The 13,553-nt window shown below is 46.9% G+C and overlaps 1 protein-coding gene across 4 annotated transcripts in view; it reads right to left on the bottom strand.

Moving 5' to 3' along the window:
- PTPRG (protein tyrosine phosphatase receptor type G) overlaps positions 1-13,553 on the bottom strand; it is a 722,691-nt gene that overhangs the window by 91,634 nt on the left and 617,504 nt on the right. For all 4 annotated transcript variants that reach the window (XM_040454574.1, XM_040454572.1, XM_040454573.1 and 1 more), the window contains 2 exons: positions 11,364-11,413; positions 8,874-9,651 (listed from right to left, as the gene is read on the bottom strand). In XM_040454574.1, coding sequence (XP_040310508.1) covers positions 8,874-9,651; positions 11,364-11,413 — 828 coding nt within the window. The remainder of the gene's footprint in view (positions 1-8,873; positions 9,652-11,363; positions 11,414-13,553) is intronic.

Here is a 13,553-nt window from a genome sequence, read left to right on the forward strand (position 1 = left end):
CAGGCTTTGGCTCCAACTGTACAATGGTGCCCCTCCCCCCCCCCCCCATGAACTTGGACCCTTCCCATCCTCTTTCCAGAGCCGCATCTTGCTGGCCCGTGTGTACCAGGAAGAAATGGGACGGGGGTCACAACTTACACCCACCCGTCCCTGCAGCGCCATGGCTGCGACGTGCAGATAAAGGGCTGCCAGGAAGGTAAGAAGACGGAGGCCAGGAGAAGGAGCCTGCTTCTGAAACGCCTTCCAGATAAAACTTAGAGCAAGATGCAAACTAACCCTCTCTGAGCATTCACAGGAGCGAGGCAAGGATTAATGACCTCCCCGTATCCCTCTCTCCCCTCAGGTTTTATTTCAGTATCCAGGAGAATCTGAGTAAAGTGCCTCCATTCTGCTTTTTTAAAAAAATTAAAAAAAAAAAAAGAAAAGAAAAACAGTTTTCAGTGGCATATGTCATCACTGAATTAATGCTGTTTGCCTTTTACTGGCTTGGCTCCCATCCCAGTAGAAGCAAATAAAAACGGAGTACAATGTACTATAAATGCTACAGGCAGTGATACATCAGACGGACCCATGGAAGCGCTTCCTACCCCATGGTTAGCGCTCACCCTCTGCAGCAGGACAAAACCCCTACGCTGTCAAGATGACAATGAGCTTGGATCCAAGGACCGCCATCAGGAGTACGGGAAAGTGGGACTCTTTCACCATTTAGGAAAGGTCAAGAGAAGGACAAACGGCACACTCATAATTCAGCCTGGTTCAACTGTGGGCGACTTGACTACGCTTGCTCTGGGTAACACCACTCATTAAAAACCACCCACATTTGTGAATTCAGACGCTTAAGAAAAAATCTATGATAAAAAAAACAAAACATAAAATTTACCATCTTAACCATTTCTAAGAGTACAGTTCAGCAATGTCAAGTACATTCGCACTGTTGTGCAACCAACCTCCGGAATCTGTTTTTCATCAGCAAAATGGAAACTCAATACCCACTAAACAACAACTTCCCACCATCCCCCCTTTCCCCAGCCTTTGGTGTCTGTCTTTCCTTCTCCGTCTCTATGACTTTGACTGACTGTAGGCACTTCGCGCAAGTGAGAGCATATATTTGTCTTTTTGTGCCTGGCTTATTTCACTTAGCATAATGTCCTCAAGGCTCACGTACATTGTGACAAGAATCAGAATGCCCTTCCTTGTTGAGGTTGAATAACATTCCATTGTATGTAGATACCACATTTTATTCATCCATTCATTTGTTTGGGTAACAACCCAAATGGGCATCCCTTGGCTACTGCGAAAATGCTGCAATGAGCAGGAATGTATACATATCTCTTTGAGACCCTGCTTTCAATTCTTTTGGGTATATACCCGGCAGTGGGTTCGCTGGATCATATAGTAAGTTCTATTTGTAATTCTTTTAGGAACCACCATATTGTTTTCTACAGCGGCTGTCCCATTTTACATTCCCACCAACAGTGCACAAGCATTCCAAATTCTCTATGTCTTCGCCAACATTTTGTTATTTTCTGTTTTGTTTTTTTTTTGATGGTAGCCAAGCAGATGTGAAGTGAAAAGGTGGCTGGTTTTTTACGGGGTTACAAAATTTGTCTTTATTCTTCTTGAGCCCTGACATCATCTACACCATGGCTGCAAAGACATGACTGTCAGTTATAAACACACATATTCTCCTGCAAGGGGCCCTGGCTCTGTGTTCCTATTACCATGCTTGAGCTAGATTAGCGCATCACGTATTTCCATTTATATTACCACCCGGAGTTCTTGTGAATAAGCACTCCTTACCCCCTCACAGAGAGCTCCCTTCATCACAAACAATCAAACAATAGTCTGTCATGTCTATTTCAATTAGGTGTTGGAAAATTGAGGGTGTTTGATAAATCCCAGTTTAATTCTAAGCCCTATACACGGGCTGGTCCTGATCTACCAAACCATCGCCATAGATGCTTTGTTGCCAACATCATGTGCCTCTGCCATCAGCTGGGACAGAGGCTGTACACCCTACCTTGTCAAAGACACCACCCCCTACAACCTGAATTCCCGACTCCAGTCTCTGGAAACCCACCCATTCTGGTTTCCCACACCAAGAGATACATAATCTGTCCTAGTTCAAAGATCCCTCAGTGGGGAACGCCAACATCCAAGGGCCCAGACACTTTGTGGGAGGCGACGAAACCACAGCAGCACTGAGTAAACCCCTCGAAGCCACTCCAAGCTAATTTCCTGGGACACTCCTAGGAAGGTGATAGCCAAGAACAGGTGTGATCAAGATGATCTAGAAAACACCTGCGAAGAAAGAAGCCTGACCAAGAAAGCTAGCCCTGGCTGCAGATTGCTTTGGAGAGTCCATACAAGTGCCGCCATAATTTTTTTTTTTTAATATAGTTGTGTTACATCCTCTGCTCCCTCGACCTCCGTATACTACGGCTGGGTATCACACACATGCTTTCTGCCCTATCTTCACGAGCCCTTCCTAGTACTTATTTTTGTCCTTAATTATTTCTTTCCTCAAGTATACTTTGAAAAGGAAACTTTGTATTAAGAGGATAAGTCAGTTTCTCAACCCCAGCACTGCTGAACATTTGGGACCAGGTAGTTCTCTGTGGTGAGGGGAGAGTCTGTGTTAGTGTAGCATGTTCAACAGCATCCCTGTCTTCTGCCCAACTAGATGTCAGGAGCAGCCCCCTCCCTAGGTGTGACAACCAGAAATGTTTCCAGATATGGCCAAATGCTTTCGGGAAGAAGGGGGGATCAAATCCTTGATGGTTGAGAACCTCTGCCATCAACAGCAAGCTAGTATTTTTTCCAAAGCACACATTCAAATATTCACTTAGCGATCAAAATTTCACCTGAAATCATCTTGTGTGGCCCACTCAGGATAAGTCCAAAGCCAGAAGGAAGGGAGCACAGCTTGAGGTGGGTTCCCTTGGATCTGGGAGTCAGGGCCTGTGTCCGAGCTCCATCTCATCACGTGCTGTGTTGCCTGGGCACGTTCCTTAGGCTTCTGAGCCTCGGTTTCCTCACTGGCCAAAGGTGGTAAGGACAGCACGGCCGCCCAGGTGCTACAGGACCACAAACACACAGCTTGGCTTTTAGCAACAGGCAACACCGGCACAGAACAAATGTGAACCGGTGATGTTACTGTTTCTCTAATCAAAGGTTTTCACGGGGGGTTCCTTAGAGCTTGAGAGTTCCAAAGGGGGTTCCTTGGGGTTTGCCCAAAGGAGAGGAGGGGTGGCTGGAGCTTGGCACCCTTCACTCTGGCTCAAAGCAGAGAACCAGCCCAACGAACGGACCCTGACCTTTCTGAGCTCATGGTCTGGACAAAAGGAGGCCACGGGCCAGCTGTGGCCTGGAGACTGTGGAATGCTGACCCCTGAACCGGACCACCCTTTTAGCGCCTGGCTCAGGGCTGAAGCAGAGGAGGCAGCGGTGAGCTTTCAGTGATTGAGTGTTGACACACTGGGGTTCTGAGCAGAAACAGTCTGAAAAAGGACTTTCCCTGATTCAAGGAAAGAAAAATGGAAAACCCTAGCACTAAGCGATCACTTCATCCACCACGCCCACCCTGAAATGCTCCTGCTAGGGCACGCCGTATTGCACACATTTCATCGCATCAAATAGTTACCGGGGGTACCTCCACCGCAACCTGGCTGTGGCTCCCGAGAGAGGCGCCATGTTGGATTTCCATGCACCACGCAACCCATCAAGGGCTTTCACACCCACAGAAGTTAGCAAACAGAGTGGCTGCACTGAGGCTTCTAATCCTTTGGGTGGGCCTCCAGGGCAGCGGTAACTATAGCAATCAACTCTGCAAGTAGAGGCCAAGTACCCGTTCCCACCTACCCGGCCCAGGCATGGGTTTCATTTGGCCTCAGTGAAAACGAAAACAAGAAAGGAAGAAAAACGTGAAGATGTTTTAAAAATTGGAACTCACTTAAAACCTGGAAGATTCTGCACAAAGACTGGGAGTTTTGGCTCATGAGGCAGCCTCAGGGGCTACCACCAGCGGGAACTGAGTGAGGCGGCCTTCTTTAGAAAGGACACGTGCTCTCGATTTGCTGTGGTCCTTACTGCTCCCTAACGTCCACCACCTGGTCCTCTCCCCTCACTGATAACACCTGTCTGACTTCCACAGTTGTCTGACTTTGCCACTTCTTCCACAGAAGGACTCCCCTCTTCTCCTTCCTTGTGAGTCAGTACCAAAGCTGTAGCAGTCACAGTACTTAAAAAGAGGTTATTGAACATCAGAGGAATTTTTAAAAAGCCTTTTGGAGATGTTGGTCAAAATACAACATAGTCTGTAACTTTAAACATTAATGCTTATGTCCAAGAGACTAAAGTACTTGCTTTTACTTTACTATGAAGAAAATATGAGACCAATTTAAACAAATGTACATGCAAAGTCTTTGAAATAAGTCAGAACTAACATGAAGATGATGGTGACTTTATCTAAAGAGCAAATGCCTTGGGGATGCCTAAGTGGCTCAGTCAGTTAAGCATCCTACTCTTGATTTCTGCTCAGGTCGTGATCTCAGGGTTGGTGAGTTCGAGCCCCTCATCCAGCTCTGCACGGACAGCGCACGGCCTGCTTAGGATGCTCTCTCTCTCTATCCCTCCCTCCCCCTGCAAGCTCTCTCTCTCTCTTTCAAAATAAATAAATAAACAGTAAAAAAAAAAAAAAGATAAAGAGTAAATGCCACACTGGAGGAGGCAGACAGGGAAAGGCTGGGATGGCTGGAAGCGAAGGAAGGTCTTGGGGATCACAGGCTGATGTGGGGTCGTGGGTTTTACCCTCAAGTCACTCAAAGCCTTCATTAACCAACAAGCACACGTATATTTCTTCTTTTTAAAATTTTTTTTTAACGTTTTATTTATTTTTGAGAGAGATGGTGACAGAGAATTCCCCATAGGCTCTGCACTGACAGCACAGAGCCCGATGTGGGCTCAAACTCAGGAACCTGAGTTCTGTTCAGTTCCTAAAAACTCTTCTAGTTTGTAAACAAATAGCTTTTTAAAATTTTTTTCATGTTTATTTATTTTTGAGGGGGGAGGGGCAGAGAGAGGGGGAGACAGAATCTGAAACCGGCTCCAGGTTCTGAGCTGTCAGCACAGAGCCCGATGCAGGGCTTGAACCCACAAACCGTGAGATCATGACCTGAGCCAAAGTCGGACACTCAACCGACTGAGCCACCCAGGTGCCCCTCACATATTTCTTCTTAAACCAGGGGTTGGCAAATGCTGCCTCGCACATCAACCCAGGTCCGTTGGGTCTGTTTTTGTAAACGGTTTTGTTGGAACTCAACCACGTCTGCTCACTTACATATTGTCTTTGGCTGCTTTTGTGCTACCTGGCCGGGTTGAGAAGTTTCGACGGAGACCTGTGGCCCGCAAGGCTTTGAGACATGAACCTTCCTGCTGAAGAGAACTGGGGAGGGAGTCACTCTGGTTTTACCGGTTTGGGGGCAGAGGCAGAGATCCTGGAGGCCAGTTTGAATGCCAGCTAATTGGGGACCACAGTCTTGGCCTGCTCCTTAATGTCCAGGGATGATTACAAAAGAAAGACCTGCACGGGGCCTCCTCAGAGTCACCGTTGTGATTTTGTGGCCTTTGAGTTATAGACAGCTCCTCCCTCCTTATGACTGACAGCAAGAGTGACTTCATTTATCTGCACCTGTCTGCACCGAGAGCTCCTTCCAGACGAGAACACTGAGCAATGACCGCCTGAGGAGCCAGAGCGAATATGGAGTACACACTACTAGGGTGACGAGCCTCCAAAAGCCACTCTGCCGTTGCACACGTGGACACTGATGGCGGAAGCTGGGGACCCACACACGCCAGCCCTGGGGCTGGAAACGCACAGTGCTCACCATCTGTTTCTCATCCCTTTAGCTGGAATCTGACTCAGTTCCACTCACCTGGAACGTGCCCCAGGTCCCCACTGCTCTCCAGTCTTCTGAGCTGTAAACACTCCCAACCTAAGCTCTCAACAGTCACCTTGACCAGAAGGTGGGCAAAGACATGTTCAAGAGGAGCACAATGAGAATACTACTTTGTTGGAGCCTTCAGTCCACAGGCGGAGCTGCTCAAGTTTGAAAATCCGTTTTCAACAAGGTCCACCACTGGTCTTTGGAGAAACCCCACTGGTCCAAGCCACCCCTGCCATCACCTCCTAACCGGGCTTCTAGTGTCTGCTCTCACCTTCCCTGTGCAATCTCCACAGACAGGCCAGAGTGGTCTTTCCAAAAGGTTAATCATATGAGGGGATCTCCACTGAAATCCATCACTGGTTTTCCATTTCAGTTAGAATCAAATCCTCAGCACGGACGATGAGCCCCCTGCTAGCCTGAGCTCTGCCCATCTGTGAACTCATCCGTTATCCCTCCTCCCAACTCTTACCACTGGCCTGCGGATAGCTCTTAAACTGCTCTAAATGAATCCCCAACTTGGGTCTCTAGACCGGCTACCCCCGCAGCCTAGAATGCTCTCTGATGGATCTCCGCATGGCTACCTCCTCACCGCTTGGGTCTCTCCACTAATGTCATTCCTTGAACACTCGATGCCGTACTGCCCACCCCCCCCCAACTCTGGCACTATTTGAAGTTATGCATTTCTTCCTTGCAATATTCTCAAGCTTCTCCACTAAAACATAAACCCCTGGAGAACAGAAGCCCGCCTTGATCTGTGTTCTATTCCCAATGCTTCGTGCAGTGCCCAGAACACAGCGGGTACTCCATAAATATTTCTTTAATATCTTCAAATGCAAGAAATTCTGTTTCACAGCCATTCCTAGAGGGAATGTCATGATTCATGTAGGAATGGCTTCAAACAGCTTTATAAGTGGCCCAGTATTTCCTTCACTCAACTCCATGGAAGGCTACTCTGTACCTTTCCCTAAAATCAAGACAAACTGAGCAACACCCATAGGAAACCCAAACTTCAAAAAACGAGTCCATACCAGCTTTAAGGAGGAACGTAATTCAAAACATGAAAATTTATTCTAAGTTGTATCTTAACATACGAGATCTCAGCTTTAGATGAATTTTAATGTTTACAAGTGCAAAAGCAAATAAATATTTACCAGTTGCTTTTTTTTTTTTTGCACTCTTATAACTCCACAACAGCTTAGATGCAAAAAAAATTGTTGCTAAACATCTTGTAGTCTGGCAAAAAGAAGAATTTCTTATTAAGAAAACCCCTCACAACAATAACAACCCCTCATGCTCACGGCTGCCTCGCAGAGACGAACAGGATGGTTCGTTAGGATCTGAGCGTTGGATAGAGCAGCACATCTCACTGGTCAGGATGACGGGGAGCGTTGCCTCACGGCGGAGGCCACACCAACCATGCCCTGCTCTCACCATCCATGAGCTGGGTGACTCATGCAGCAAACAGGGCTCTGGGACAGGGAGCCCTGATCTCCGGGCTCGGACGGTGAGCTATTAGCAGCCTGCTGCACGCTGGAGGGTCTCAGGCTTTTGGTTTCGACGTGAATGTCACTTCCCCAGCTGGGCCTCTCTGAGTTAAGAGAGGTCCCTGACCTCCTCATGATTCTCTTCAACGGCACCCTGTTTATTCCCTCTATGACCGTTTCACAGACTCCAATTTTAGTTGGCAGTTTCCTGGCTAGCTAGCGGACCTGCTCGCTTGCTGTGTTGACACCCTGCTTCCTCGCTTCCCCGTGGGCGCTCTAGCTGAGTGCCATCGTCGCTGAGTCCTTTATACAGCGAGCCTCAAGAGGCAGAGGCTGTGCTTACCTCGGTTCGCACCCACCCAGGGCCTGGCACCAAACAGTCGGTCCATAAACACAGGCGCTAAGTGAACACAGAATGAAATCTTGGGGCGCCTGGGTGGCTCAGTCGGTTAAGCGTCTGACTTCGGCTCAGGTCATGAGCTCACGGTCCGTGAGTTCGAGCCCCGCGTCGGGCTCTGTGCTGACAGCTCAGAGCCTGGAGCCTGTTTCAGATTCTGTGTCTCCCTCTCTCTCTCTGACCCTCCCCCGTTCATGCTCTGTCTCTCTCTGTCTCAAAAATAAATAAACGTTAAAAAAAAATTTTTTTTTAAAAAAAGAATGAAATCTTGGGGCGCCTGCGTGGCTCAGTTGGTTAAGCGTCTGACTTCAGCTCAGGTCATGATCTCACGGCCTGTGAGTTCAAGCCCCGCATTGGGCTCTGTGCTGTGATAGCTCAGAGCCTGGAACCTGCTTCCAATTCTTTGTCTCCTTCTCTCTCTCCCCCTCTCCCATTTGTACTCTGTCTGTCTCTCTTTCTCTCTTGCAAAAATAAACATTAAAAAAAATAAAAGAATGAAATCTTAAAGAGGGGCTCCTGGGTGGCTCAGTTGGTTAAGCATCCGACTCCTGATTTCTGCTCAGGTCATGATCTCGTGGTTCATGGGTCTGAGCGTCACAAGGGGCTCCACTCTAATAGTGCAGAGTCTCCTTGGGGGATTCTTTCTCCCTCTCCTTCTGCCCCTTCCCCACTCATGCTCTCTCTCTCAAGATTAACTTAAGAAAAGAAAAAGAGTGAAATCTTAATGACTACACTTCTTAAGATCAATGTCTTTTTTAATTCATTTACTTCACCGTGTCCAAGTCCTCGGAGGTACCCTGAGGTAAGTGGATTTTACCAGCAAACAAACATCAAGGCAAGACTTCCTCGAGCAACAATAAGAGAGAAAGTCTTCTTATTAGAACAAACCAGAGAGCAAGAGAGACAGACAGATACAGGCACACACACGTCTCTTACGCCAGGGACACATACACTTCCAGGAACATAAAGTTCCCTATCCCGGTTTTTCTTAAAGGGGGAGAATGCTCACGGCAGCACGGAGCCTCACAGGAGGACCGGGCCACTTACCTGGATTGACAGTGATAAATTTGCTATCCTCGGAAAATCTGTCCCCTCGGGACACGGGCTTTTTCGATGGCATCTGGGGCCTCCCGGGATCACTCCCTTCGAAACGCTCCTCTGCGACTGTGGCGGGCACTTGGGTGGAGGTGACCGAGCCGGGGTCCAGGCCCGGGAGGGCATCCCTCCCATCATCGGGCCGGGCTGTAGGGACGGCAGTGTGGTCTCGCCCGTGCCCAGGCAGAGTCTGACGCCCACCGGCCTCCGCGGTCCTGTCGGGAGACGAGGGGGTGGGGGTGGGCTCGTCCTGGCTCCGCTCCTGGGTGGCGTGGGTCACCCCGCTCTTTTTCTTCTCGGAGTCCTTCTCCCCCTCCTCCTCATGCTCCCGCTCTCCGTCCTCGCTCTCGCTCTCCTCATCCTTTTCCCCTTCCTCCGCGCCCTCGCTGTCCCTGGGGGGCGCCGAGTCGCCGTCGGGGCCCGGGGAGGCCAAGGCCTCTGTGGTGGCTAGGACGGGCCTGCTGGCCTGCTTGCTGGCAGAGGCGGCCGTGGGCAGGCGCGTGGGCCACACGGTGCTGGGGAAGGACGGGATGCCACCACCGCTGAACCCCAGGCCCGCCAGGAGCGTGCTGGTGACCACCGAGGCCACGGTGGCCTGGCTGCCGCTGGAGGAGGGGCCCATCCCGGTCGCCATGGAGACAAATGAGAAGGGGATGCCGGACGACGTCCAGGTAGAGGACCCCGAGCTGATGGGGGCCATGTCGGCCGAAGAGGCAGGAGACGCTGTGGGCTTCAAAGGGTCACCCGGGGAGGTCAGGGGAAGGGACAGAAGAGAAAGCAGAGCCATGTCAGTCATCAGGATGGGGAAAAAGGCCCTGCTTATGACCCTCGGTAGGTTTTTGTGGTACCAAGGCTGACAGGAGGTGGTCCGTGGTCACATGACCACCTCCGGTCTCAACAGTTTTACAATCACTTTGAGCGCATTAAAAAATTCAACTAGCGTATCAAACCAACTCTTCACCACTTTTGCTTAGGAAGAAGCTCAGTGAGTGGCAAAATGGATAAAAAAAAGAGAAAAAAGAAAAAAAGAAAAGTAAGTACCATTAAAGTTGGGGTAAAGACCAATATCCGCTAAGTACTAAATCAGCAACATCAGATGGTCACATGATCCTGGGCTGACGCTGCCAGAGGCAGGAGTCCCTGCTTTTTCATATGTATCACTGGCTCTCATGGAGAACACACAGCAACCAGGTCTAGGAAAGCCCTCCAGGGTCTGGTTCCTCCGACTCAAAGTGAGGAAGCAGATGGACAGAAAGGGCATGTGGCTGTCCACGTCTGCAGCGGGAGGAGCTACGCTCAACCCTACACGCTCTGGGAAGTGGCTTACAGCCCTTCCTCGTGGGTCCCGTATAGCCGCTGCCGCTTCCGGAGTCTCTGGGTCTATCCATGGGGACCTCTACGCCCAGGTACATGAGGCACACAGGATCATCACCCCATTTTACAGGTCAGGAAACCAAGGCACAAAGATGTTAAGGGCTAGAGGCAGGGCCGCCTGTGTTCAAGCCTCAACTCATTCTTCCCACCATCCTAAACTGGGGCTTCTGTGTGAGAAGCAGATAATGGTATCTTGGAAAAACACGAAATGTTGCTCTAAGTTACCTGTTTTAGTTCTTATAGCCTGGTATAAGCATCCAGAATGCCATCCCCTCACTTATATAGTTCAAAACAATACAGCCAGAGCCACTTTGGTTCCTTAACGTTATCACCATATTTCACTTGGGAAACTTTGTAGTCTAAGGAAGGCCAATGTTAGCACATGTTCGTTTCTACCGCTAAATGCCACATAAGACAAAGCATCCAGGACATAGAGGTCAGATGGTCTGGGCTTGAGTTGACAACCTCTTGTCTGGGTGATGCTGAGCACATTGTTTTAACTCACTAAGCCTCAGTTTCCTCTGTAAAATGGAAACAAGTAGTAACACTAGTCTTATGGGATGCTGCAAGCAGTAAATAAAATAATAAAATCATCTAAAACCCAGGGAATGCTAGTAAATTTTAGACTATTACTGTTATTACCAACACTGTGATTAATATTATGATTGTTAGTTACACTAGGAATGGGAAAGTTTAGATATTAATTGAGGCTCCAGAAATTCAGACAACCTCTGAATTTTAGCATATGTTCAACGAAGGGCTTGGAACAGACCTTTTGCACTCATTTGCACTCTTACATTGTATGATCCCATAGATTATAAATAATTTAAAATATGGAGAGTTTTTACCTTGATAGGAACTATACAGTACAACACAACTGCTTTAACTGTCGCCAAGCTTCTTTTCATAACACATTGAATTATAAAGAGGGAGAAATGTGATTTTTTCTGTATTTTCACCTCTTCAAGAGCAGTTTAACAACATCCTACTGCCACCTCGTGGTCACGGTTTTAACTGCATGCGAGTTAACAACCAGCCAGGACAAAGCAATTACCGTTTGCTACTTACCACTCCTGTTTTAACAATTCTGGTCCCTTGGAATATTCGAGTAGTGTTAGCTGAGAAACAAAGAAATTACATTGTAAACAATATACCTTTTTTTGTTGTTCCAATAAAACTTACGATTTACATATAATTTCCACATGTCATGAGATATTATTCCTTTGTAGATTTTTTCCCAACCATTTAAAAAATGTAAAACCCTTCTTAGCTTGTGAGTCATTAAAAAACCTTTCACAGGGCTACGTAGCTTGCCTGCTGACTCTTGTCTTACGGTATTAGTTAATTAAAAAAAAAAATTTATTGTTTTCTGTTTTGAAGTAAAACTTACCTAAGTAAATCTACAAATTTTAGGTGTACTGCCCAAGTAATTTTCTCTATAAACACCTGTGTAACTACTACCCATACTGAGACATATATAGATGTTGGCCAGCACTCCAGAAGGTTTGCATAAGCCCCACACAATACTGACCCCACCTTTCCAAAAGGTAACCCACAATTCTGACCTCTGTTTTGTCTAGCTCTGATTTCATATAAATGGAATCATTATTGCACTGTTCCTACCTATCATCTTTCTTTTCAAGTCTCTTTATTTTTTTGGTAATCTCTGTACCCAACTTGGGGCTCAAACGCATGACCCTCAGATCAAGAGTCACATGCTCTTCTGACTGAGCCAGCCAGACAACCCCCCGACCTACCATCTTTTTGTTTATAATTTCCTATATTATCAATTCCGTGATTATAACGTGAATCCTGAACTTACTATAGTTTACCTTAAACTAGCACTTGTACCACTTCCTGAAAACGTAAGAACTGTACAATAGTTTAACCCTATTTGCCTGCCTCGTCTTTTGTGTGCTGTCATATATTTTATATTTTATTTCTATTCAGTTTTAAAGCCCCGTAAGATACCGCCTTCATCGCTTCACTGCTTTAAATTGTCAACTTCTGATATGACCCACACAACATTCGTTCTGATGTTCGTTCCTTCCTGTGGTTCTGCCTCTTATTGTTGTTAAAAAATATAACTCTAGGGGCGCCTGGGTGGCGCAGTCGGTTAAGCGTCCGACTTCAGCCAGGTCACGATCTCGCGGTCCGGGAGTTCGAGCCCCGCATCAGGCTCTGGGCTGATGGCTCAGAGCCTGGAGCCTGTTTCCGATTCTGTGTCTCCCTCTCTCTCTGCCCCTCCCCCGTTCATGCTCTGTCTCTCTCTGTCCCCAAAATAAATAAATGTTGAAAAAAAAAATTAAAAAAAAAAATAACTCTAGAAAATGTTTAATTGTGGTAAAATACACATAAATTTACCATCTTAACCGATTAATTTTTTTTTTTTAATTTTTGAGAGAGAGAGAGAGAGAGAGAGAGAGAGAGAGAGAAAGAGAGAAGGCTCCATGATCAGGGCAGAGCCCGACGAAGGGCTTGATCCTATGACCCTGGGATCATGGCCTGAGCTGAAATCCAGAGTCGAATGCTCAACCGAGCCACCCAAGTGCCCCATCTTAACCACTTTTAAGTGTGCAGTTCAGTAGTGTTAAGTATGTTTTCATTGGTGTGCAACCAATCTCCATTTTTCATCTTCCAAAACTGAAACTCTGTACCCATTCACTCCTCTCCCAGCCTCTGGCAACCACCATTCTATTTGATGTTTCTATATGTTTGACTACTCTAGATACTTCACATAAGTGGAATCATATATATTTGCCTTTTTGTGACTGGCTTATTTCATTTAGCACAAGGTCTTTGAGGTTCACCCATGCTGGGCCATGTGTCAGAATTTCCATCCTTTTCAAGGCTGAATAATATTCCCCTCTATGCACACACAGCATTTTGTGTGCTTCTATTCATTGTTAGTGAACACTTGGGTTGCTTCACTACTGTGAATAATGCCAAACAGTCTAATTAAAGAAAATAGCAAAGTGCTTCTTTGTGGTTATCTCCAAATAGGAGTGTTATATAAACTAAAAGTTTGCTTCCTATATATGCATGGCACTGAAAAATCAGAAAAAAAAAAAAAAAAAAAAAAAAAAAGCTAAATACCAAAGTATACAATATGCGTGTCTGTTGTAAGTTTTTACCTAAACCAGGAGTGGCAAACGACTGGCATAATTTTTGTTTGGCCTGCAACCTTTTTTAAAACTGTATTTGTTGCAATAGCTTTCAAACTAAAAATCCCAGTTTCCTGCTTATCCTGTAAAGTCA

The sequence above is a fragment of the Herpailurus yagouaroundi genome, unplaced genomic scaffold (assembly GCF_014898765.1).
Source record: "Herpailurus yagouaroundi ecotype Mexico unplaced genomic scaffold, PumYag 213, whole genome shotgun sequence".
NCBI classification, from domain to species: domain Eukaryota; kingdom Metazoa; phylum Chordata; class Mammalia; order Carnivora; family Felidae; genus Herpailurus; species Herpailurus yagouaroundi.